The following is a 27991-nucleotide window of genomic DNA, read 5'->3' as shown; positions in this document are numbered from 1 at the left end:
CAATGCACGCACTTGCGATATGCATTTGCCCCCCCGTAGTACCAAGAAAGTTATTGACAACGATTCCTTTTTATGTAATAGTTGATAAACCTTTTTATGAGGTTATATGTATATGTATATATATATATACACGTATAATATGTAAGGGTACCCCCCAAATTTTCAAAAACATCCGCCCGATGGGATTGCAACTGCCTTTAAATTCTTCCCTCTCTTCTCTGTCTCTGTCTCTCTTCGTTCTCTCTGCTCTCAGGGATGGATCCTCGAGGATTTCACGTGCGAGTTGCAGAGCCCACCGATTCTCTTGCCGTGGAGGCCTCCTTCCGATCTTCTCCCCATCGCCATGACTTCTCCAAGCTCATGTAACTCCCCCTTCCCCTTTTTCCTTTCGGGTTTTCGAGAATCAAAAGTTCGTTTTTTTTTTTTTAGTTGTTACTCCCAGGAGAATTCTCTGAGATAGCAATGCCTGAGTTTCTGTTTCTCTTTAATTTCTCCGGATGCCCCCTCTTAAGTTTGTTATTTTACTCGAATGTACCTAAGACTTTGTCATTTGTCATTTGTCCTAATTGCCCCCCCCATCCAACTCCGAGACGAGGGGTGATGAATTCCCCATAACATAGGAAGCAGGATTGGAAAAGGAGATGAATTGATTATGCAATTGCTGAAATAGTCCTTATAACTGGTAGAGAAGGGGTGCATTCGCCCAGAGTTTCCATTATTTTCCCGGATGGTCCTGATCAAGCTGAAAAAAAGGGGGATGGTTTCAGGAATAATTGTTCACCTAGCAGTGTAATGAGGAAACGGGTAGAGATGGGGTGCATTTGCCCAGAGTTTTTCCCGGATGGTCCTGATCAAGCTGAGAAAAAAGGGGGATGGTTTCCGGAATAATTGTTCACCTAGCAGTATAATGAGGAAATGGAGATGAATTTGACCATGTAATTGCTCAACCACTCTGGATATTGTACGATGCATTCTGGATCATTATTATCCTGCTGGGAGTGTCCTATGAATGGTATTGATCTATTTGAGATCAATAGGGAGGGAGGGGGGGCTTTTTATGCATTACAGATCACAACGCATGAACTAGACATGCAGCCTTTTCCGATATTATAACTAGGCAAGTTTTAAGACTCTACAATGTTATAATTGCTCGAGAAGCAGGGGCTTTTGAGGATGAAGGAAACGTAGGGCCATACTGGGAAAGAAGGAAACAAAATCAGGGCATTCTCTAATTATTATTTCGTTTTCTTCCCTCCTCTTTTTGATCTGATTTCCATGCATTCTTCCAAATCTCTTTCATGAATGCCTTCTTTCTTCACGATTTATTTCTACTTAATCAACAGTAACTTATTTATTTATTCTTCCCCTCATTATGTGAAAATTAATGCTATTTTAATTTATTATCAAATTTCTGAATGCCCATTTTCCTTTCCCCTTTTTTATCTGAAAATCTCCCTGTTTTTTTCTTTCTTTTTCAACTTCTGCTGCTGAATTCGTTTTTTGTCTCTCTTCATTTTGTGTAGAGAGGATTCTCTCTACTCTCTTCTGGGTCTGTCCTCGGATGATGAGGTCTTGGCTTTTGCTGCTTTCAACGACGCTCCAAATGTTCCTGGCGGGGTTTTTGGAAAGAAGGCTTCCGATATCAAAGCATGGGCCATGGATATGTCATCAACTCATGGATTCAGGGTACATAGCTTGCATTTTAAACGGTGTTTTTTATATTGTTTGGCATTGTTTAATATCAGTTAGGCATGGAGTTTAATATGATCTTAGCCAAGTAGTGCGCAGGGAATCCAAAGTATTTTTACGATGGACATAAATGTGTTGGCAAAATGTTTGAACATAGTTTTTACAATTTCAATCTGTTGCTTACAATTCATAAATGTCAGCTAGCCATGGAGTCAGGGTATATATTTGAAATTTATTGTTATCAGTGAATTGATAGAGAGAGCTTGGCATTGCTAAATGCTAGTCAGACATAGTTTCATGTTGATAAAAAGCTAGTTGTGGAGATTTATTCCCATCTTGGCCCAGCAGATGAACAAAATCTACTAGGTGGAAGTAGATGTGGGTGATTCTACTAGGTGTCGGAACTATTTAGTACAATTTGGCCTTAAATGGGTGATGTAATCAAACGATTAGTGTACTTAAGATTTGTTGCTAGTATCCCAATGTTTACTCGTTTATGGATTTCAAATGATGAGGCATTACACTATTTTCACTACAGGTGGATAATTCTCTATGGATTGAATCATATGTGGTGCCTCCATTTGATTCACATGCAGAAGAGAAATACTTGAAGGCTTTCCTTTCTGCCTTTTTCAAGATTTCACCGCAGACTAGAGCTGTTCTCACTTTGAGTAAGAGTCTTTGCCATTTGAAGTTTGAATGGTTGTGTGCTCATTAGATATGTTGAGACTTCTCGAAGTTTCCTAGTTTCATTTAACCCCCTCACCCAACCAAATATAAGCTTGGATTAACTTCCAACATATCCAACTTGCATGAAACCTTGCAAAGATATGCATTTTATTTCGGCTAATTTAATTGAAATAAATAGCCAAGATCCAATTCTAAAGTTTTGAAGTATGAATTTGCACTGGATAAGAGGGAATGGGGATAAGTATAAATAGCTAGAAATGATGTATACTTGAACATAATTCAAGTTGGAAATCTTTGTTTTGTGCACATAAAAATGTGCTGTTTTTCTCTTCTGCTTGTTTCTAGGACAAGAAAGTAAAAGAGCATGGAAAACGTTTAATGAGAGGCAACCTACCAAACAGGTGGACTCATTTCAGGTGTGGCATGAATATGCTAAGGTCCTATATGATATCCCAGGGCAGACTCCACCTCCCCACTCGCATGGCTCAACCCCACATGAATCCACCTTTTTTACTCCACAAAATGTAAGAAATGCCATTGATCGGTTACAATTTGGGAAGGCCCAGGATCATGATGGATTGGTTGGTGAGCTCTTTATCTATGTGCGCGACATCTTGTTCCCATTGCTGGCACACATCTTGAATAGAGCCATTTGTGAAGGTTTCCCTACTAGATGGACAGAACATACCATTGTGCCAATCCCTAAGAGTGGAGATCCCATGACTCCAAGCAACTATAGAACAATTATGACTGGCCATTACTTGGATAAACTATATGGCTCAATTCCAGTCTCAGAATTGAGTATATGGGCAGAGCGAAATCGCTGCCGTTCAGCTGGACAGGCAGGATTTCGGAAGGGGCTCACAACTTTGGATCACATATTGACCCTCTGAGCCCTTATTGAGGAGGGAAGAGCCCATAATAAGAGGATCTATTGCTGCTTTGTGAATTTCCGAAAATCATTCGACACTCCGCTGCGTACTTGGCTTATGCAATGGTAAGAAGCCCTTGGTGTCCTACAAATATGCAGCGGGGAATCTATGCACTATGAATTTGTGTCAGGAAAAGTGTGGTCTCCCAAGTGTTTGTTAGAGGCGGTGGCTAGCACAATCAGAGTGAAACAAGGATGCCCACTATCACTCACTCTCTTTGATCTCTATATATAGATGAGGTATCACATTACATAGAGAGATTCGGGGGTTCAAGAGCATGCCTATTGGGTATAGCTATACAAATATTACTATATGCTGATGATATTATGCTGATTTCTGACTCTCTAGAGGGACTACAAAGACATCTAAATGTCTTAAAAGTATTTTGTATGGACAAAGGTTTTAAACATGGAAAAATTAAAGTGATGGTGTTTAACACCGCTCAAGCATGGGTAACAAAATTAGAACCAGAATTCTTCTTGGGAGAGGAAAAGGTGGAATACACACACTCCTACACATACCTAGGAATGACATTTACAAGGCCTAGGTTCTCCTTATGGGAGGTTGCTTGTGCCCGAATTCCTTAGTGGATATGCAGCCTTCGGTGCTCTCGAAAGACAATTTGCACATTTGCAGATCCAAGAGCCATGAACTAAACTTTGGCTATTTGATACACTTGTGACACCAACTCTTATATATGGAGTAGAAACGTGGGGACTGAGTCTAAACAAGGTGAATTACTTGAAAGATTTAGAGAGACCTTTAGTGTCAATGATTGTCCGCATGATAAGGAGCAAAGCACTAGTGCCCCATGATATAATTTGGGCAGAGATAGGAGCAGCCCCTATAATCACTGAGGCATTATTCCAATCAATGACCTGTATCCAACATCTTTGGGAGCTCCTTAAAGGAAGGTACCCAAGGTTGGCACTTATGTCATCCAAACAATTGGCTGAACATGGAGAAACTCATTATTGGTATGCTTAAATGCAGCAATGGTTTGAGTCACATGGCATAAGCATGAATGCACTATCCCCATTCCAATATATCTTGGATTGTCCCGATCTAAACATGATCAAAGTGGAAAAGAATAGATTGATCCGAACTAATAAAATTAACTCGGAAAACAAGATAACATGGATTAGCCCGAAAATATCACTTGGTAGGATGACGGTCCACTACATGACACACTTTTTACGCACAACAGAGGATATATTTATCCCTCGGGCCATCTTATATGAACATACATCTATCTGACCCTTGTGTAGTGTGATAAGGCAGCTGTGAACTTCATCACATCAGTTAGAGATTGAGGTAGGCAAATAATGCATGAATAGTAAATAATACAAATAAATGTTACTAAGTAAACATAAAAGTAAATAAGATAAAAGGAGACTAAAGAATCTTGTTATCGGTAAATGCAAGATTCTCAAGTCAGATATATTGTAATTTTTGACTTCAAAAGATATCTAGCATAGGTCGATCCAGAATGGAGAGGACTCCGAAGCAAGGGAAGCACCTTCAATGGCGGAGATAATGGCCTTTATCTGTTAGTTGATGACAAGTTTCGTGAGATCATGGTCTATGGGGCTGGTGCCTATGTGCTTGACAAATTGCTATTGGACGATCTATTGTAACCCCTTTGTTATGTCCTAGTTGGGAGCCCATTTGGGTAGCCTTTGATTGACTTGTAGCATGAGTAGGAGTGATGAGGCTAAAGAAAGTTGTGATTGTTCTTTGTGGATGAGCTTGTATGGCTGTACTCTTGTCCTTCAATAACTTTTCCTTGTGTCTCTTGAGTTCTAGCAAGAAAAGGCCCAAGCACCGTTGGTCCACATATTCCATTACCTTGCATAGTGGGCCAAAGCCTTGTTTAAAGGGGCAATGGTATCTACTGCTTATTTCATAAAAACACTATAGTGGCATAGTGTTTTTTGGATTCCACCCTTGCTGACACAATTGGCAAATTCTTTCTTCTATCGGTATTTGTGCATATCTGCCTACCTCAATCTCTAACTGATGTCATGAAGTTCACAGCTGCCCTATCACCCTTGCTGACACAATTGGCAAATTCTTTCTTCTAGAGGTATTTGTGCATATCTGCCTACCTCAATCTCTAACTGATGTCATGAAGTTCACAGCTGCCCTATCACATTGTGCGGTGCATAGGATAGATTTTATGTCCATCTAAGATGGTTTCATGATGAATCCATCCTCCGATATGTGCAAGAAGTGTGTTTTATAGTGTCCCATCTTCCTACAAGTGATATTTTGGGGCTGATTTGTGTTGTCTTGTTTTCCAAGTTAATAATATCAATTCAGGGCATTCTATTCTTTTCCACTTTGGTCATGTTTAGATGGGGATAATCCAAGCTATATGGGAAAGGGGTAGTGCATTTACGCTTATGCTATGTGACTTGAACAACCATTTTTGCATTTCACCATACTAGCAATGACATGTTCAGCAAGTTGTTTTGACGACATAAGTGCCAACCTTGAGTACCTTTTGAGGCGTCATTTTAAGAGACCAAAATGGGCTGTTATGATCAACAAAAAGGATATTGTAGAAGGGAGAAATTAATTCTAGGTCTGTCGCCCTCCAACAAATCTAGGATCTTGTATGGGAAAAGGATGCTTGGGAGGAATTTGAAGATATGTTTCTAGTTATGTGAAATACTTGTTTGCAACCCTGAATTGTATAATACCTCTAAATGCTGTGGAAAATAACTATTCAGTTTTTTGAGGCCAGCCATTCTAAACTTGTTTGCTTTGGGAAAAAAGTATTGAGTTTTTGGGGGGTTGAGCTCTGGTAATTCACCAACAAACTGTGCCATCTGTTGGGGATTGGCAACTTATATTGAGATGATTGGGAAGCTATTCCACATCTTTGTTGACTTTTCATAAATATATATATATTCCACTTGCAAAAGCAATCTCTGCTTAAGTACCAACTGTGTATTATCGATATTTCTGCAAATTTTTCCTTTTGATTTTTTGTAAAAAATCATTAGATTAGTAGTTTATCTTGAGATGAGACATAAGGTGGTGAAAACAAGGGTCAATAAGTCCAGAGTAAGGCCATGATGCAGTGGAATACGATGCCTTTCTTTACGAGCATGTTAGCATTCATTCCTCTTAGAGAATCTTCCTCATGAAAACTATAATCACTGGCTCTTAACCTATTAAATTGGTCTATGTACTGTCCAAGGGAAAGTGGGGTCTTCAATCATGGCTAGATGCATAGAGCAGCCAGGTTCTACTTTCTCCATTCAAAGATTTTGAATCCCCAGGAGTAGTAGGGTTCAAATTGAATGATCTCATGGTTTTCATTGACTGTCCTCTTATAGTTGCATTGCTAACATTGATCAAACTAGGAACTTTTGTTGATAGAACTGACATTGTATTTCGTTGCATTCTTGACATTTTTAGGAAATTTCTTGTCATAAAATCTCGTCAAGTTGGTTACATAGTTCTAGCCATACGTCCCATTCGTGTCATACTCAAACGCCAATATTCGTATCATACTCATATGTGAAAAGGCTCCAAGTATGATTGAAATCCATACACGGTACATAGATATATACATATGGTGTATATGGGGTACATAGTGTGTGTGTGTGAGGGGGGGGGGGAGAGAGAGAGAGAGAGAGAGAGAGAGAGAGAGATAGATAGATAGATAGATTATATTATCGTCTTCGGAGATCAAATATGACCTATGAGACCAAAAATGTTACATTTCACGTGATACGTGTGAAAGTGAGTAGTGACTCTCGATGTTCAAGAACTTTACCAATGAATGTTGCAATCGAGAGTGCACATTGTGGTTGTGAGAGGAATTCATGCAAAGATTGGGCTCGATCGAAGAGATGTGGAAAGCATGGTCGAATATGATCAAAGGCAGAGCATTGTATCAAAGTGTGATACTCAGACTCGCGAACTTGTTTAGGGCAAAGTGTGCATAGCCGACCACTCTCATCACTTGTACCCCAACGCCCTGTTTCACATCGCAATGCATGTGAGCTAAGTCGCATGGAAGCAATGGTTCGAATGGCAGATAACGGTATGGGCTCTAACATGTATGGATGTGTACGATTTCCCCGTTCCGCAAAGAATATGGTTTTGTAGTTAGGTGCAACATGTGTAGTATAATGTGTGAAGCGTGAGCCTCCACATTTGTCCCATGTCATGATACATTGGCGTTGCAAAAATGCCTCATTTACAGAGGAATCTAATGATGCATCATGAAGCAAGTGTCTCGCATCCCATCTACCAAACCATTTTTCTATATCTTGCATCCAACCGGAACACAAAATTTTGCTTTTATGCGTCTTTTGGATCTTTTTGCTTGCTTCCCACGCAATTCTAGGAAGTCGATGTGAGGGACTTTTTTGAACCTTAAGCATGTATTCAACAACCCTTTCCATGGCCATGATCTCAATGGGAAGCGATCCCGTCTCAAGGAGGAGGAGGGTGTAGGGCGTTTGTTTCTTAACTTGTAGAAACTTGGTAAGAAAATGCTTTTGGACATTTTCAAAATCTTTCCACATAGAGTTAGGGATGCTACCGCCCCATACTTCCACCCCATAGAGAAGAACTGGTGTCACCAAAGTGTCAAAAAGATATTTCTTGAGGACCCAACACTTAATATCTCCAAGATTGCATGTGTTCTCAAATGCATAGTATGCTCGTTTGCCCGCCTCTAAGCGGCGTGTAGCACATTCATTCCATCTATGATTTGAAGGAACTTCAAGGCCAAGATATTTGAAGCTTTCCACACATTCAAGTGGCTCATTGTTGTACATAATGCATGGTTTATCTCTTTTTTGGCTCTTCACAAGCATAATCTTTGTTTTAGAGCTATTGACACTTAATTTAGTATGCATGCAAAATTTTTCCAATGCCTTCATAAGCTTTTGTGCATCTCCTAAAGTATTTGCAAAAAGCACTACGTCATCTGCATATAGCAAAAGCATAATCACAACATTCCCAATGGCAACTTCTTCAACACATTCTTCCTTTGCAAACTTGGTAACCATTTCTTCCAATTCATCAATGCATAGACCAAATAGTGTTGGTGAGAGTGGGCATCCTTGCTTAACACCAATAGTGCTTTTGAAAAAATCTGAAAGTTTATCTTTCATGCGCACACAACATATAACCTTCTCATAAATTCGGGAAATTGCAAGCATATATTCACTTGGCACCTCAAGTTCTTCCATTCGCCTCCAAAGATGCTCACGAGGTACCATATCAAAAGCTTTCTTGAAGTCTACAAAGCAACAATATAAACCTTTACCTCTAAGGCGACTTTCCTCCATTAATACTCGAAGGGTGATAAGGTGATCAATGGTGCTATGGTGTTTCCGAAAGCCAGCTTGTCCATAAGCTCTCTTACCACTTTTTTCAGCCCATACACTTATCTTTGATTCCATTATACATCCAAATAGTTTTGCCATTAATGAGCCAACCATGATGGTTCGATAGTTGTTTACATTATTTATATCTCCACCTTTATGTAAAGGTTTGATCCAATTTGTAGTCCAATCGTACGGCATACCATGTTGCAATGCATCATTAAACATATCGCTTATCCATATATGTGCTTCCTTTCCCGTCCATTTGAGCATTTCAGCCTTTATACATTGAAGATCGCTTGCCTTTCGAGAGGCCAATTTCTTAAGTCCTATGCATATATCTTCAATTGTAAAGAAGGAAGGCATATGTGAAAGAGAACCATAACACATCATCTTTCCGGCAAGAGATAACTCATATAAATTCTTACAATGCATAGACAAGTCGTGAAGAGTTAAGTCACCATAACTCTCAACACGTTTTCCCTTTAGATTTCCCCAAAATTTAGCACATGCATGTGCTTTCTCTTGCGTTTGGATAAATTGTTGAGTAACTTCCCATATTCTTCTCTTTCTTTGAATAAGCCTTTTATACTCATGCAAATGCTTTTGGTAATTCTCTTTATCCTTAACTACATCCAAAACCATAAGGCACTTTCGAGCTTCACGACATTCTTTATCAAACCATTTTTTCCTAAGTTTCTTGGTGCATTTCCAAGATGTGCGGTTGGTCGAAAAACATTTGTTTGTACATGAGAGAATGACTTTCTTGAAAGCTTCCCATTTGCATTCTAGTGTGGCACCATGTTGTATCTTTGTCATTTGTAACATATCCTCAACCATCTTGGAATACATGGGTGCTCGCTTAAGGTTCATGCTCAAGTGCGGTTGTTTATTATCTTCAATAGCCTTCTCACAATCAAACCTATGCATACATTTGAGATCAATACATAAAGGCCTATGATCTGATTCCGGTGTCCATTCACCAAGTGAGAATTTATGTATACGATCCAAAATACCTTCGGAAAGTAGCACATAATCAATCACACTATTTCCGTTGTATTTTCTACATGTAAAACCATTAGTGTTGGGCCATAAGGAAATACCATTTGCAATAAGCAATCCGGTACTATTGCACATTTGTAGGAGTAACTTCCCAAATTGGTCCGGATCTTTTTCATCGCTAGAAGAGCGGTTATACATTTGCATATCCTCTTGCATCCTTGAGATATGTGGCATGAAAGATTCTTGTGAATCAAGTTGGAAACTTCTTGTACGAGCATTCATGTCACCAAAGACAATAACTTCCCCTTTGGATTTGAAATAAGCAATATCATCTTCTAGATTGGCAAACGGTTGATCTTTATCCAAACAAGCATAAAAGTTAGAATCTTGATGAGGAATGTAACATCCAACAACAAAAGTGGGCAAATCATTAGGTGTTTCTATTTTGAGCCATATGTAGCATTTATTTTCATCATTTTTTATGATTGACACATATTTCTCTATTTCCTTCTTAATCAAACATGCCACCCCTCCTTGTCCTCTTCTTTGTCTTGGATTTTTCTTCCATATCAAAGAGTGTACATTATAGTTTCCTAAACCTTGAATCCTTTGAGTATCATGCTCCCATGTTTCAACAAGAAGTGTGATATCCGAGTCATTGGTGAACTCCTCTATGCCAAATCCCGCATTCCATGGGTATCCATTGCAATTCCAAAAGCATAGTCGTAAAAGGCGTGGGTTAGTCTCATAGATCACGTGTCCCTATTTGCCTACATTTCCATCTTTAGGCACATCCTTAACCTTGTTTTTCAATCTTTCTTCATATGCTTTACGACGAGCATTTTGTTGTGAGATAGTACGATCTTCACTCACAAAGCATTGTGTACCTTTGAGGTATACCCAACTATTTTCGAGTATGATCCGCCACTTTGTATCATCTGTCATTGTGCATACAATAGGCCTTTCTCCGGAGCGAGTAACACCATGTTTCCCAACTCGGTGTGCCCCATATACATTCACATCTGACATCCCATAATGCATGCTAAAAAATTCACCAATGGCCTTTCCAAGGGATGCGGGTGTTTCCATACTCTCTTCTTTAATCCCACGGACGACAATGTTCTTTGATCGTCGTTCGCGTTCTTTCAATTCTCGGACATCTATGCTTTCTATATTCTTCTCTTGGTGCATCACATGCATATTAGATGAGTTTGATAACACATCCCCACCACATACATCGGCCCATGACTTCGTTGTACATACATTTTTCATCTCACTTACATCCCGCCTCATCGTATCCAATTTTTCTTCTTTTAATGCTTCCTTTAACTCAATCTTGTTAAGGCGCTCATTTGTTTCAAATGAAGCTCTTTTACATTCTTGAATCTCTTCTTGAAGTTTTGCAACCACTTGTTTAAGACTTTCATTCTCAATGACAACACTTTGGAGCTTAGTATTCTCTTTCATTAACATCCTAATCTCTTCACCTTGCTTGTTTATGGTTTCTTGAAGAGAAATCAAGTGACTCATAAGCATTTTGTCCATTGCATTAGAATCGAGATTTGTTGGTGATCTCGGCTCATTATCAATCATACCCCCAAACTTTGCGGCGGTTTTACGAGTATTTGCCATTGTAGGGACAAACCGTACGGGAAAAGAGAGACAAAGAGGGAAGGAGAGAGAATGTACCTTTCACTCGATTTAGGGCTTCAAAATCCACCTTCCGTTTGAGGAACCGTGGGGCAAAGATGGCTGCGGATGAAAATGCTCATAACTTCTCGCCACGGTAACGGAATTCAGTAAATGAACATTCTTTAGAAAGCTCTTTGAAAGAGCTTTCTAACGAGCTATAGAACGTAGAAAACGATGGCCGGAGTGAATTTACAGAGAGAGAGAGAGAGAGAGAGCAACGGCAACAAATACAGAGAAGAAAACAGAAAGGAAGAAAAAGAGAGAGAGAGAGAGAGAGAGAGAGAGAGAGAGAGAGAGAGAGAGAGAGAGAAAGAAAGAAAGAAATATTAATGTCTTTTAAGAGGCCAAAATGGCCTATAAGACCGAATAAGAGATTACATCTTAAATGTTTTCTCGTCTTTGAGAACAAATCCTGTTTGCATGTGTGAGAAGACAGTGGTTGAGTGTATATCTAGACTCTAGAGAGAGAGAGAGAGGAGCTATGGGTTTTGTGTGTGAGGGAGTGTGTAATATGTATATTAGATATCTAGATTTTGTAGAGAGAGAAGATTTGTCAGTTCTCATGTGAGAGAGAGAGAGAGTGTGTGTGTGTGTGTCAGACGTCACTTCTATTCACAAAGAATTATGAATATCAAAAATTAAAAAACCCCCCCAAAAAAAGAAGCCAAACGAATATCGCGTATCATACACGTACGTTTGCAAACGTTCGTGTACGTCCAGTAAATTGGACGTACGCGAACATTAGGAACAATGGTTGGTTATCATGTAACAAACAGTCAATATAACTTTATAAGTGAGAACTCATAGCACTTTTGAACGTTTTGCTTCCCTTAAATTGTTGAAAACATTTGCAGGCACATTCGAGCGTGGGACAAGTGAAATACTAAAGCCGATATGTACTTCAGAAGAAATGCAACTTTCCTTGTCAGCATGCATACAAAGGTCATAGAAATTTGTTGATGTAAAATTTTTGTAGTTCATTCTTTCTAACTAATGCTCTTGGAATTACGTATACAAACACATTCAATCAGCTGATGGTTGCTTAGACTTCATTATGAGAGATGATAGGGAAACTCGGATAGCTTCAGACATGGTTGAATTGAACATTGACCCCTATGTAATACATCTTTACAATCAGTGTACATATTGATTTTTTTTTTGAGAGAGTAGAAAGTTGAAACCGTAAAATGACCTACAACAAGGAGAAAGGAAGATATACTAATGTCTTTTAAGAGGCTAAAATGGCCTATAAGACCAAACAAGATATTACATCTTAAGTGTCGTCTCATCTTTGAGAACAACACATCAAAATAAATAAATGTTACTAAATAAAAAAAGTGAATAAGATAAAAAGGGACTAAAGAATCTTGTTATCGGTACACGTAAGATTCTCAAGTCAGATATATTATAATTTTTTACTTCAAAAGGTCTCTAGCCTAGGTTGATCCAGAATGGAGAGGTCTCTGAAGCGAGGGAAGAACCTGCGGTGGTGGGAGATAATGGCCTTTATCTGTCGATGACAAGGGTGGTAAGATTGTGGTCCATGGTGTTGGGGCCTACGTGCATGACAAATTGCTATTGGCTGATCTATTGTAACCCCATTATTTTGTCCTAGTCGGGAGCCCAAGAAACTAAAGCTTCAGCTTTATACAGTGATCAGAACCCTAGAAAATATCTACTATAGAGGTTGTAACCTCGAGGACATGCTGGTGAACTTCATTTGTTTATGATCATCAACTTCTTTTGCGATGGTGATACAACAATAGTTTTCTGTAAAGGAAGTATTCATTGTTCCTCTATTAAGAGCATGGCTACCTATCTTTTAAGTTAGAGATGGCTCAAGAAGATATTCACCTAGATGACCAAGTGATGGTCTTTACTGTGTTAAACTCACAAAATAGAATACTGATAGTGATTATATGGAATTACTAGGCATTTCCCAGCCTGAGATGCAAGATCAGTCATATGCCCATGCCATAAGTGGTGGTGGTGCAGAAATATTGGATGCACTTGGATGGGAGCATTTAAGGTGGTTTCGTAATGATTTGCTGAAAATTTATTGGTAAGTAGAATGTGCTTGATATTATTGAGTTTGGTAATGTAGATGCTATTGATGTCAATATGGATGCATGAGAAGTGTTATGGGCCTTCCCCAGGTACTATGAGAATGATGCCATACTCCTTTCAAGCAGGATTTCATTGAGGTCCTGGGTCAAACTGTGGATGCCTTATTGCAGGAGTTTGCGGAGAAAGAGGGAAGCAGATTCAATATATATGGGGACCCCAGTGACCATTTCAATAGCTGCTGCTGAAATTGGAACATCCATTATGGTTAGAAATTCAATCTAGCTATTTGATGGTGCATGGCCTCTTCTTCTTCATATAACACCTAAGCTAGCTGCTGCTGCCTACGGAGATCAAGGAAGATAAAATGTCAAGATGGACATACTTTTATTGCGGACATACTTGACAATAGACAATCCATCATGCCCTCCAAAATTCATGCTTTGAAAGAAAGATTCTGAACTATCTCACATCCACTCTTTTACTCACACTTGTAATCTCAGACTATCATGGGCATTTGACTCCATATCTGCTACACATTGCACTATCCTTCAATATGGGAGCATTCCCCATTTCAGGTTTTGCTATTCCCTCCTTGGGTGTATTTTTTGTGGTCAAAACAATTATGGACATTTGTTCTCCATGTTTGGCATGGATTATATGTCTGCTACTGCCTTCTTTGGCTATATTTTAAGGTCATACTATTATGGCCATTTGTTTCACCATGTGGGCTATATATCCTTACACATTCATAAGATGCTTCTGGAAATATTTCTCCATATCATCAAATTCCATATATGAAATATCTCATTTTGTCCCACTTCTATTTTGTTGGAAGATTATTGTCTTAGTTATGTTTGACTACATTTTAATCTGTTTTCTGGTTCTCTTGGGCTTTGTTGCATGATTGTTTAAATTAAATATATGCTTAAGTATGCGTTCAACTGTTTTTCAGTTATATTTTCATTTTTGTATATTGTGCTGGGGTCCCAAATAGTTTTTGTTCAGCTGTCAATTATGCTTTGAAGGAACAGAACACATGAGCAAAATTTGAAACCAGTATCTGGCAAACTAATCTGATTTGAGGAAAAGTACACTTGTTGGGAGAAAATGAATACTGTTCTAAAGGGTACTTATTTGTTTTGGTCACCAGTACAGTTAATCCCAGATTTAATATCAGACTGGCAGTTGTGGAGGATTATGATGATCTTTGCCCCATTGTTGAGAATGCTCAAAGAAAAGGAGCACTTCTTTCAAAGATTCCTGATTCCGCAATTCCTGCGTATCCTTATTCTTTGGCTCGGCTCATTGCAACCCAAGACGTGGACAATCGTGTCCTTGTTGCAGAGGTATTCATCATATCTTTTTTATATTAACATGCGTGGAGAAAATCAATGCTACTTAGTATTACTACAGGTGATTGGCCAAAGCCTTCAATTTCTCTTTCATTTTTTCTACCCATCTGCAATTTTTAAAGGCTGACAAACAAGGGGATGGAAACGTTAATCTGTTTTTCTTGAAATTGAACATTTGAATGCTCTAAGAAGGAAAACAGAAATTTTGAGTCACTGCATTTGTATTTATTACGTGCATTGTATCTGTGCAACATCATTCAATATCTGGAGATTTGTAACTAATAGGATGAAGAATGAAAATCAAAGTTAAAGTAGGTCAATCTGCAAGGATTGAATGCCAGCTTGGAAATTTAATAATAGGTTCTTCATTATTCAACTTCTAGAGCAGGAATGCCGTCATGACTGAATTGATGTGTTTTAAGTCTAGGGTCTTTGTAGAGTTTACAGGTTGTAGTCCTAGAAGGATGGTTGATTTTTAGATTCCCCTGTAGTTGATGGAAAAGTAATTAGTTTTAAATAGTCCCAAGAGTATGTTTAGATTAGCTTGAAGGTATACAGTTGATAATCTTTAAAGAATCTAATAATCGAGTTGCACTGTTGCCCCTTGCTGCAGACACGATGGATGACCAATGGTCCATTCTTCCTGCACAACCACTGCTTCATCCAGGCATTGTTTAGCTTCATCAGCTGACACCTCATTCGGGTGTTTCAACAATCTGCTTGCCATGTTTGGGCAATCTCAACATGATCAGGCCTAGTACAATGAGCCATCATAAAAATCCATTGAAGAGATTACAATGACAATGTTACAGGATTGATTCAGTCATCTTGCAGCTTCTTGCTCGGGTGACATCTTTCTGTAGTTTTCACCAGGGTCCTGTACTTCACAACATTGAATGTGAACTCAGGAAATTCAAGAGTTTCTGCAATCTCTGTTCACTAGACCAGAAAGAGTAATCCTTATGGTCTTCAAGCTTGATATTATAGAATTTGTGACAACTTAAGAAATCAAATGATGATTCTAATTCCTTGGTTCAGAAGCTGTAGAAATAACTGCTTGGGGTATACCATTTCTGGATGACATTAATCTTGTGTTTTACTATTTAAAACCTTGGAGGTAATCTCTCATTCGGCCTCATAGGACGTTTTGGCTTTGTAAAAGACATCAATATACCGTTGTTTCTGCATGTATACACAAGTCACATTGGCCTTCTGAGACATTTCATTTCTACATTAGATCTAACCATCCAAGATTAATATTCAAAAGTTCAAGGCAGCTTCAGACATAGACAGATGTATCTAACTCTTTGGTTGAGAACCTGCAAACGCTCTCAAGAGAGGAATAGTAGGCACAATTGACTGATTGGGCTATATGATTTCTTCCATTTATTTTCATAGGATATAATTTCTTATTTTTCTTGCGGAATATATATATGCATGCTAGTATTTGATTATTAAACTATGCCTTTGATGGTCATCAGGTCAAAGCATAATAAACTAAGATGAATGCAAATTGAATAGCTAGGTTTTTGAAGCTAGCTATTGATTTAACTAAGAATATAACATGCATTCATTTGATTTCCGTGTATATGAGATATTTCAAACTTCTCTCAAAGTGACAAACTATAGCTGGCTCAAATACACAGCTCCCATGAAATTTACCCACCAAACCAAGGTTCAGTTTTGAAAGGGTTCCATATAAGGTAGCATTAAGTATCTCATTTAAACAGAAGAAGTGATGCTGAGACCATTCATTGTGGAGTCTGCCATGTCGATTAGGCTATACGTGGAAGGTAGCCCTTCGTTCTCAAAGTTAGGGGAAGTTTGGAGGCAGCAGCTAATGAATTTACTGTTACACCGCAATTGAAGGTGTAAGAATCGTGTCAGCCGTCTATATTCTCACTGTTACACTACATTTGACGTCCATAAAAAAATATAGTATCATCAGTCCCTTAGCTCACAGTTTTTAGTCATTATCTGAGGTAATCAGTTGCATCAACCATTATATTTACTCTATGATATATTTGAAATTCTAATTTAACTCTTGAGTTTATTTTACTGCATAGTTACAATCAATCAGTATTATCCTTATTTCACCATATCTAATACTCCGAGAGATGAGGAATCATTGGTAGTGCATGGCAGCTTGGCATATGTGGGTGGCTTCCATAGAGAAATTTATGGAACATCTTTATGAACATAATTAATTGGTAGTGTACTTCAAGAACCTTACATGAGAAACATTGAAGTGCCTAGGTAGGGTTGATGTCTTTTTTAAGTATTCCCTATCGATTAGTAGGTGACAATTGAATATGTTGTTTTGTATAGGTAGGCATGCTGCCCTAATTCATCAAAATGAAGAACCTGTAGGCCTTTCTCATATTTTCACGATTCTTCTTAGCCATATGGCTTTATGAGACTTAAAGTGATGTCTAATATCCTATATTGATCCCTACTTTTGCCATATTTGTTTAAACACGTTTTGGCAGGTTGACAGTAAACCAGTTGGTATGATCGCCGTGACAGGAGCATTGGATTCCAAAATTCTAACCCATTTTCAACTAGATACTTATAATGGGTTGATTTCTACTGAGGTTAATTGGAATACTGATCTCTTTTTCATGGGTTTAATGTACACATAATTGATGATTTTTTTATTATTCCTTCTTGGGATGATTGATATCTAGACTTGTTAAATGCAGAATGGAAATGAAGGTTGTAATTATCAAGCAAGGAAAGCTGAATGCCAATCAAACAATGAGAGAACTCAAAGAATAGATATTGATGACACGAATACCCCTGGTGATCATGGTAAGTATTGTTCTAGTTTCAAATACATGATGGTATCCAAATCTCTCACAAGGCGGCCACGCCATATATCTTACTGACATCCCTTGGTTGCAACAATGTGCTCCACCTCATCTCTAGATGAGGCAGCACACATCTGTTCATGAGATATTCATAAAATGGCGCAGACAATGTGAGCAGATTGTGTGATGTGAATCTCCTGTTATTAGCATTTCTTGCAAAAATGGAATCTGTGTATCTGCTACATAATCTGGAAACACATGTCTATGAAAGAAAGAAATATATATATATATATTAATGTCTTTTAAGAGGCTTAAATGGCCTATAAAGCCAAACAAGAGACTACATCTTAAGTGTTGTCTGGTCTTTGAGGACAAGAAGTAAATATAAAAGTGAATAAAATAAAAAGAGACTAAAGAATCTGGTTTTCGGCACATGTGGGATTCTCAAGTTAGATATATATGGAAACAAATATATCCTTCATTAGTCCCAATGTTTACAAACAAGATCTTCTATATACTGGTGCACAACTCCAACCACAAATACAATGTCTTTTGTTACACCAACCATAGCTTACATGAGGCTACTTGTGTTAGATATAATCAATGATCAACCCCAAGTTGTAAATCTAACCCCATATGTACTCTTAGAGTGCACATTTTGTGATAGCGCCCCAAATGAGGAGTAGCTATTGTGCAACTCAACCATATGGGCCAACAAGGTGTCAATCTAGGAAACCGTAGATGCGTAGGACACAATGTCTTTAGGAAAGAGCGAAGTAGGCTAATAGGATTGGCTAATCAAGTCAACTAGAAGAATATTTTGTAGGCAAGTTACGATGTACTTAGTCTTGAAGTATGTGCCATTGACTTTAAGATAAGTACTATCTAGAACTAGCTTGTATCTAGGGAGCTGGGTCATATTAAATGACAAGTTAGTTGATAGAAAAGGAATATCTCCACTACTATCAACTGACATGCACATTTAATGTTACACTCAGACCAAATAGAGAATATAATCCACTCTCTTACACAGTGGTGTGATGATCATCGGTCCCCACTAATTTTGTAGTGAGTTGGTCCAGATCCCATCTAAGCTCTAAGGTGTGAGCGCATGGGTGAACTACCATTGTGAGCTACTCTCATATGTAATAGAAGTTTTGTTTTCATATATCCATCTCTGTGATTGTAACTCTATATACCTATCTAATCGATTCTCAATATTTCTAACAACTTGCATCCGATATTTGAGTCTCCTCATTTGACTCAGGCTCTTTGCCTTACCAAATTGTGCATATAGAGGTAATGACACACTCAACACCTTTCCCATGGCATATGAAAACATGCGAAAGACTTTTCAATATATATTGAGACAACGATAAGAGGCTCTTGTTGATATTCTGTAACCAAGGCTGGTTGGTGCAGTGAAGTGAAACTATGACAAAGTCCAGCATGTGCATTTGAGTGTCCCCGTGTGGGTTTGAGATGGCGAGCAATGATCTCCATGATCTGGTGATAGTATGGCCCATGTGCCTTATATCCTAATACTCACTATCTACGTTGTTGTTGGCATAACTACTTGGCATAGTGTCAGTGCCAAGTGGCAGAGTGGAGTTGTTGAAGAAATGAATATTTTGTGATTGCTGTTGCATCCTGCATAGTAGTGTAAGGGCTGATTCCCTATACTTTTGAAGCTTGAGAAAAATTTGGCAAAAGTGTTGTGGGTGAGCCTTCTCCATCATTTGTCAAATGGCGGTTTAGTCTACGTAGAGGGTGGCATACTTCCTCTCATCTATCTCATGCATTCGGTATTGTACGCAGCTGAATTCCTCTTCACATTGGTTAGAAATTGAAATATGCTAAATGCACGCAAATCTATGAAAAAGTAGACTTGCCATTTGTTCAATTAGGGGATGGAATTGGAAGAACACTATGACTGCCATTGTGCTGCTTTTTATCAAATAAGAGGAAGATATACCACTACATCTGAAACAAGGCTTTGGCCCAAATTAGAGTTGCATCTGCCACTTTGCCATTAGACATCTTTTTGGCCCTCAAAGAACATTTTTGATAGACACACATGCATTATATGATGTTTTGATACTCAATGTCATAGGCATACCACATCATGCATATAATGTTTATGTACATACTGTACCATCTCTTCATCGGTGAATTCACCCATTATATCTCCTTTTCCCCCTTGAGTTCTCTCCATGCTAACTTTGTTTGGAGTTTAAACATTTGTGTTATATTTCTTTCTAGCATTTGATACTATTGGCTCTTTTTTCTCCTCACCAGTCTTTGTTAGCGATACAATGTTAGAGCTTTTTCATTTTTATCTTTTGTACGCTTGAATATTTTGAGATGAGCATGGGAGTCTTCTTCAAACCAAACATTACATGGAAACTAATCATTCGATGTCCACCTACATGTGCATTGAAATATTGTTACCTTACCTTGAGAATGAAAATCCTTCAATTGCTCCCAATTTGTTTTTAACCTTTACTACTAAGGAGTGGTTCATGACGTAACTCTCAACCTCATTTGCATATAGATCAACTTTTTGATAACAAGGTCTCTTAAACTACATCTTTTCCTTTTGCACTATAATGCTATGGTCATTTTGCGATTTTTTGTTTGCAATATGCAAGTATAAGGGCTTGTGGTCCAAGTTTGGTGCGGTGACAATGGGCCAATTCTGAATGTATTCATCATGGATCCATCACATTCTTAAATGGGTGATGTATTGTTTTCTTTTAACAATTTTTCCTTGTGTCTCTTGAGTTCTAACAAGAAAAGTCCTAGGCACTGTTGGTCCTCATATTCCTTTCCTTTCGTAGTGGGCCAAAGCCCTGTTTAAAGAGACAATGAATGGTATTTTCCTCTTATTTCATAAACGACACTACAGTGACAAACATAGTGTTCTTCGGATTCCATTCCTTGATGACACAGTTGACAAATTCTTTCTTCTTCAGGTATTTTTGCATATCTGCCTACCTCAATCTCTAGCTAATGTGATGAAGTTCGCAACTCCCTTATCTCATTGCACAGCGCATAGGATAGATGTATGTCCATATAAAGTGGCCTGATGATGAATCCATCCTTTGATGTGTGTAAAAAGTGTCTTGTAGTGGGCCATCTTCATACCAAGTGATATTTTGGGGCTGATCCATGTTATCTTGTTTTCCAAGTTAATAATATCAGTTCGGATCACTCTATTCTTTTCCACTTTGGTCATATTTAGATGGGGAGAGTCAAAGCTATATTGGAACAAGGGTAGTGCATTTATATGTATGCCATGTGACTCGAACCATTGTTGCATTTCAGCATACCAACAATGAATGTCTCCATTTTCAGCCAGTTGTCTTGATGACATAAGTGCCAACTTGGTACTGTTGTTTAAGGGCTCCCAAAGACGTTGGATACATGTCACTGATCGGAACAATGTCTCAGTGATTACAGGTGCTGCTCTGATCCCATCTCTGCCCGGATTATATCATGGGGCACTGATCTTTGCTCCTTATCATGTGTCTTTTAGATAGATAGAGAAAGAAAGAAAGATGTATTACCGTCTTTTAAAAGGCCAAAATGGCCTATAAGACCAAACAAGAGACTACATCTTAAGTGTTGTCTTGTCTTTGAGAGCAGGGTTTAGGGTTTTTGATTAAATGGTTTAGGGTTTAAGTGTCGTCTGATACCATCAATATGTGCTCTGATACCATTTAATCAATATCTGTGTTCTTGAAGGGATCTTTAAAATACCTTGAATTTGTCTTTAGAGAGCCTTGACAATTCCGTAGAGTCATGTATAAGGCATCATAGACCATACACTGTCATTCGGCACTCTTGTCTGTAATAATGACCCTGCGATCCCTGTAGTCTGCCTATTATCCATCCTTTCTTGCAGCAAGCACTTATGGCATGTTTTCTTTGTGGTGCGCTACTTTAGCTGACGTGAAATTTTTATCTAGAAATATCTTCTCTCTTGAGTGCCCTTCTCTTGGATAAGATTTGTTTTGTTTGTATCCATGAATCAGATGATTGAAGCCTTAGGTCTAGACTAGTCTATACCTACCCTTCACACCGAAGGAATTCGGATATTCTATGCCTGTCCTTTTTCCACGATTCTCAACACTTCATTGGCTTTCTTTTTCAGCCCACCTTACAACTTGTACATCCAGTGTATGAGCTTTCCTTTTCGCTTCTTCTAATTCTCGTTGATTATTTCTAGCTTTTTTAAAGGAGAGATGCTCTATGTTGATCAAAACCTAAATATGGATTTGTAGGGAAGAGAAAAAATGATCAAAATGCATGCATAAATGCATTCCAAATTACAATGTTTTGTTTACAAGAGGAGGTTCAAAATAGAGCGATGGATTTTCTTATTGCTGCATTTGCTGTAAGTATTTTTTTCAACTTATCGTCTATATTTCCAATGATAGATTTCTAAATCTGTTGAAACAATTGATGAAGTATGAAGGGAAGGATTATTGCATAATTGAAGTGCCATACAATGTTACTGCACCATATTCTCTTCAATACTTCAGTTGTGTTCCAAAGAAGGAAGGGGTCACTGAACATAATATGTCAGTTCATATTCTCCATCAACACTCTTTAACTCATGTAATAATCTTTGTTTTCTTCTTAACTTTCTGGCAAAATTATATTGATTTAAAAGACATCTTTTATAATTTTGGCTCTTCTTGAGGTTCTTGCAAAACCATTAATTAAAATTTTAATTAACCATTTAGTTACTTGACCAGACGTAGCATGTAAGAGTCTTTGTTTTTCTCTGTAAGACTTCTTAGAAAGTCACACACTAGACTTCAATCAATCGTTTAATTATTAAACTAGACATAGCATTAACTTGCATTATTATGAAAACTCATCATATAAAACATCTAATTATCAATTTTGTCTAAAGGTACTACGATGTTCATATGTATAACTTTTTTCTAAATTCTATATAGTAGAATACCTAAACAAAGAGTATATGTAGATCCAATTTGAAGACTTCGTAACTTAGTTCAATGTTTTTGTCTTTCAAGAATATTATTAGTTCTCAACACTCGATGTGTGCATATGGACATGCATCTACTGTTGGGACACTGTTGAAGGTCTCAAATGCTAGACATATAGTTCAAGGACTGTATCACAAACTGTCCTCCCTTGATTTCTTTCTGTAAAAAATAATTACGTGTGCATTTCTCTTCCTTTGGTGACGTTTAATCCTAGTTTTGAGACTATTTTAGGATTATTCTAGATGGCTTTTGGAGCTTAGGGGTTTAATTTCAACTTAGATGATTTTAGAGTTCACTGGCTTTTGGCTGGATGTTTTCATTTGGAGAAGTGGAAGCATTGTAGTTAAATGTGGTAGATTTGTTATGGTTACAGGAATTTCAAGTGCAATTAGCAAAATCTGAGGACATGCAAATAATAAGGGATCTTGTTGACAGTCTTGAAGATCGTAGGAGCATTCTTGATCATTTGGAACAGCTAAGGGATGGATGTGAGTTTTTAAATCTAAGCTTTACGTCATGTTTTGGTGTTAATTGTGCATGTTTTTTAACAGATTTCATTTATTCAACCTTGTAGTACTATGCAGGCAGTGTATTTGTGGCAGTTTCCCAAAGGCAACCAGTGGGTTTGGCCTTTGTGGAGAGGGAATGTCCAACCGAAGCATTATTTAGCCACTTTGACCTTCGGCGTTTTGTGAACGTAAACAGACAGAATGAAGGAACACATGCTGTAATGACACTCTTTGAATTGAGTCCTCTTTTTTGGAGTCACCGACGGGTGTTTCTCAGGGAGATCATGCGTCAAATGGGGAAAACCGTAATTTTCATGCCAATTTTTTCATCTCATAATTTGACTAATCTAATCAGAGACATGCTTTTTGTTCCTGGTCGATGGCATCCATCCATGTCATCCTCATGCATGTGGTGGCAACTTACAACCCCTCCATCTAAACAACTCATAAGTCAATGTGGGAAAACACAAGAAACTACAGATTCTGGATCACCTTCAAAGTTTGGACAATACATTGGATTCAATTGTGCTTTATTCACAATGACGCATAGGCTTATAAGCAGGTATAGAGTGATTATAAACTCCCGTATTGTCTTTGTTGGGGCATCTCGGACAGCTGCGTTTTGTCTCGATAAACTTTTATCTTGTGCCAACTTCAAGTTCACTAATCTCACATTAGTGTCGCCTTTTGGTACACAGAGTCTTTCTAGTAATGAGAAAATGCTTATTGATGTAGAGCATGGTCCTCCAAACTCTTTTCACAAGTTGGGGATTGATTATCTCGTGAACGTCATTGCGGATACAGTACTAGGCTTTGATAGAAAATCCAAAAGCATCCATTTGTCAAATGGGAAACACATGAGATACGATTACTTGGTACTCACCACAGGATTACAGGATCAAATGAGATCTAAGCTTAAGATAGACAGGGATACAGGGGTTGTTCGGATGGATGAGCTGTCCATGATGATAGAAAAGAACAGGATACATGTAAATGCTACAGAGACAGGATCGCCTATAATTATTTATGGTTTATCTTTGGAGACGTTCTCTGCTCTTCAGATTCTTATGTCAAAAGGTATACCGGGGCATCGGTTGGTTCTAGTTTACCCTGAAATTGAGCCTTTAGCATCATTCGCAGAACGGTGCTTTGGGGATAAAAATGTATCTTCAATGGTGGTGGCTGGGCTGATTCAGACAGGCATTACAATAAGATCTGGGTTGAGACTAGTTAATGTTAACTGTGGCGAAGAAAAGGGTATTTTGGAAAGCATACTCTTAGAAGATACACAGAAACATGATCCAGTAGAAGGTTTGCAAAATCAGGACACAACTTACAGTTTGAAGGAAGGTCATGCTGATTCTGAAACTGATTGTAAAGGAAAGTATATTTTCCAGCCATGCATGCTTCTTGTAACATGTACAACAAAGCATGTGGACGAAGACATCTTACGGGCTATTAGAAAGGTGAAACTTTTGACCCTTGACTCAAGTCTGAAAACATTACTAATAATCTCATCTGAACTAGGAAGAATGAGTGCTTCAAGTGAAATTTAGCTTGGGTCAATTCCTACATTTAAGCCTCCATGCGTTTTTTTTGTAATAGAGTTAGTAAAGTCAAATATTACTTTCATATATTGGTTCCCAACCTCAATCTTAGTAAACTCTAATAGTCCACACTTTCACAATTATTTCATCTGCATGTTAACTTTCGTTATTGACCATGGATCTCTTTTCATTGTGAAGATTGAAACTGAAGATATGGTAGACACTAAGCATACTCGAAATGTTACAGTTTAGAGTGTCTTGTAAATTGCATCTCAGTCGTAAAATATGGTTGAAGACTGTATACCAACATAGGCATCCCTATGTAAACATGGATGAAAACTATATATGCTTATAAGTGTCCCAATGTAAATATGGCTGAAACTGTGTACAATTATATGCACCCATATGTGTATATGGCTGAAATTTGTACACAATCATATTCATCTCTATGTAAATATGGCTGAAATTTGTATCGCATCATATGCATCCATATGAAAATATGGCTGAAAAAGTGGATACAATCATATGCATCCTTTATGTATATAGAACAATATATATCATCAGTAAACATACTGTCAACTTTAATGCCTTAGTGGGATTGTGATTCAATGGCATTGGCTCTTGCAGAAATTACCATCTTTTTGGTGATTACTGATCCTGAGAATCACATTGTTTACATGAAGCTATTAGAAAGGCCACCATTTTTAGCTTCAATAGTTCATTCTTTTATGAAAGGTTACAAGTGTTTGTAGTAATGGCACTTTCTAAAAGAGTTCCATAGATATGTATCAGGCAGGTATTATTTTCAATGGTCGAATTGTGGTGGATGGTAACTTCCAAACCAATGATCACTTCATCTTAGCGTGTGGAAGTGCTGCCAAGTTTAGTCGTAAATGCAGGAAAGGTCTGAACATGGAATCCTATAATTCTTGTGAACTGGGAATGTGTTTGGCAGATGCGATTATATCCTTATTTGGAAAATATCTTCCTGATCAGCGTAATCTTTCTGGTGGGCTTGTGCCCTTTCCATTTGAGATGATACCACACATACGAGCATCTCGCAGGAACTCATTACCACGTCTAATCCGAGCGAAAGGAGTGGGCACCTTATTGCCAGAGAATTTGGTCTATTTCCACCTCAAAGGCCCTTCACTTGATCTTTACGAAGACAATGCTCTCCAGCAATTCATTTTGAAGAAACAAGAGTGTGTATTTAGAATAGATGTGAGGCAAGGTGGACAAATCAGAAAGATAGTATATTGTGGAAAAGACAAGTTGGAAGCATGGAAGTTGATCAGGATTGTCGGTGCATATGAACCTTTGATAAACAATCTGGTTTGTAGGTATGAGAACGTTTCCTTTCATATGAATTCATTCTAATATGAAGAATGCATTGACACCCTTATTTATATGTATATACCCTGTTATTTGCATGCAATCATTTTTGCTGGTCAGCCCATTGTAGTTTTTTTTTTGTAGATTTTTACCTCATATTGAGGTTTTGCATCATAATGAATGTATCACTATATGTGCAGACACATACGCACGCACACAAACACACACACACACAGAGTTTTGCATCATAATGAATGTATCACTATATTGAGGTTTTAATTGTAGATCTCACTGATGGATTTTTTATTATTCTTATGGTCATTTCTCAGCCATGTCAAAGGTGACTTCAATATTGGAGATTTCTTTTCTCAACCGTGGTTCAGACTAGTATTCCATGACAAATTCTATGATCTCTACGATGATTTGTGCATCGATTCTCTCAAAATCTTAAATAACTCCCCTCGAGATGAGAATCTAGCCAAACATGTGTTAAGTGATGGTTTCTTAGCATTTCTCAATGCATATAGATCTGATTTTCCAGAGCTCGGCATCAAAAGTCCCGGGAGAAATGAAAAGCACAGCAATATAGTTGAAAATTTGAGTGCCCAGCACCTGGACGCGCAGTCTATATCAATAAGATGTAAACAAGATAGTAAAATTCCAAAAGATGCCGAGCATAGTGTAGGAACCAAGGAAGTAGAAGTTGATGAAAAAGAGGTATTGCATAAAGTTTACTGTAAGATTGGTGCAAAAGTGGACAACAATAGAGAAGAGAATGATTTGGATTATCTTTGTGAAGTGCCACATGTAAAGATTTTGCTCAAAAGTGGAGATAGCAACCATGTGAATGTTGTGTGTCTTGTGGAAGGTAGTAATGAAAAACCTTGTGGAGATTCTGCTCAAAAGTAGAGAAATACTGACTATGTGAATGTGGTATTTCTTTTGCAAGGTAGTAATGAGATATCACATATAAAAATCTGGCTCAAAAGTGGAGACCATGGTCATGTGAATGTGATGCTCCAAGTGGGAGATGAGAGTGAGAAACAATTTGATGATTTGGTTCCTGTTAAAGTTGGATTCGAATATCTCGAGGAGGATGTGATTGTGAGGTTCTTGTTAAGAGATGATGATGATTTCCGGATCACTAGAAAGGTTAGGCTTGAATTTGGATATGTAAACCATGTAGTTGTGAAGCTGAATTCGTATCACAAGTCAATTGGTGATAGCTTCTTCGGTTAAAAAAATAATGGTCTTGAAAGCCTTGTCTATGACACTATCTTTTATGGTAATATGTTATGATCGTTATTCTATCCTTAACTTTGGTTTCTGGTTTCTTTTGCACCAAGTCATGGTGCAATAACCTTGGAACTAGCAAAAAATGGTGTTAAATAAAGCTCCACACCAATTCGTACAAGAAAAGCTAATGTTGCAATAGAGATACAATGAGTTACACATAATAATCTGTGTTCCAAGTGTCATAATGAAATTATGGTTAGGTTAAAGCAAAATCATTATCATTAACTTATCGAATGTTTCACATTCTACTATCTTTTTGACATAATTTTGGTATATGCTTGTAGATATGCTAGTAACTAGAAGTAAACCAATAAAATGTTTGACAAACTGGACGGAGCATGATGGGAAAGCTAATTTATGAAGAGATTACATAGTTGATGGAGATGAGACAATGAGGTTAGATATAGAAGTAAATGTGTAAAGATATTGGCTATTTCATACAAAAGCTTCTTAGCTATGGGACACTTTCTTAGCTCTATTTAAATATCGAAGTTGATCAATAAGAGAAGTTAAACATAAAAATAGTGTCCTCTAGGTAGCCAATGGGAGAGAAACACTTTATTACTCATGAGAGTAAATTGGTCTATGCAAATGGAGTTGAACCCATTGGGGGGGGGTTCAAGTTGGGCTCCCTCAATGTTATGAATTTTGATTCTATGTTGTAAATCAATAGACCAGTTAGATGGATAGATTAT

At 37.9% G+C, this 27991-nt stretch overlaps 2 protein-coding genes across 5 annotated transcripts; both read left to right on the top strand.

Annotated features, from left to right (window-relative positions):
• Positions 1-220: 220 nt before the first annotated feature.
• On the top strand, positions 221-27325 carry LOC147862326 (cilia- and flagella-associated protein 61-like). 3 transcript variants are annotated; one of them, XM_087322882.1, is made up of 14 exons: positions 221-362; positions 1524-1686; positions 2228-2360; positions 12214-12301; positions 14577-14772; positions 17268-17372; positions 17481-17589; positions 21875-21987; positions 22062-22211; positions 22983-23097; positions 23194-24584; positions 25458-26008; positions 26330-26868; positions 26950-27325. In XM_087322882.1, the coding sequence occupies exons 1-14, from the start codon at positions 256-258 to the stop codon at positions 27237-27239; spliced, it is 4050 nt and encodes a 1349-aa protein (XP_087179008.1). In that variant the 5' UTR covers positions 221-255; the 3' UTR covers positions 27240-27325. The 3 variants fall into 3 exon arrangements, with proteins under 3 accessions (XP_087179008.1, XP_087179009.1, XP_087179010.1); XM_087322883.1 differs by lacking the exon at positions 2228-2360 and having other exon boundaries at positions 229-362; XM_087322884.1 differs by lacking the exons at positions 221-362; positions 1524-1686; positions 2228-2360; positions 12214-12301; positions 14577-14772 and adding an exon at positions 15472-15731.
• On the top strand, positions 12308-14249 carry LOC147862327 (uncharacterized). 2 transcript variants are annotated; one of them, XM_087322886.1, is made up of 2 exons: positions 12308-13421; positions 13597-14249. In XM_087322886.1, exons 1-2 carry the CDS (start codon positions 13279-13281, stop codon positions 13706-13708), a joined length of 255 nt encoding a protein of 84 aa, XP_087179012.1. In that variant the 5' UTR covers positions 12308-13278; the 3' UTR covers positions 13709-14249. The 2 variants fall into 2 exon arrangements, with proteins under 2 accessions (XP_087179012.1, XP_087179011.1); XM_087322885.1 differs by having other exon boundaries at positions 13516-14249.
• Positions 27326-27991: the final 666 nt, after the last annotated feature.

Source organism: Azolla caroliniana, unplaced genomic scaffold, assembly GCF_043228905.1.
Source record: "Azolla caroliniana isolate FFs.n. ecotype wild unplaced genomic scaffold, voAzoCaro1.0.p SCAF_7, whole genome shotgun sequence".
Lineage (NCBI taxonomy): Eukaryota > Viridiplantae > Streptophyta > Polypodiopsida > Salviniales > Salviniaceae > Azolla > Azolla caroliniana.
This window is presented reverse-complemented; position numbering and strand designations above follow the sequence as displayed.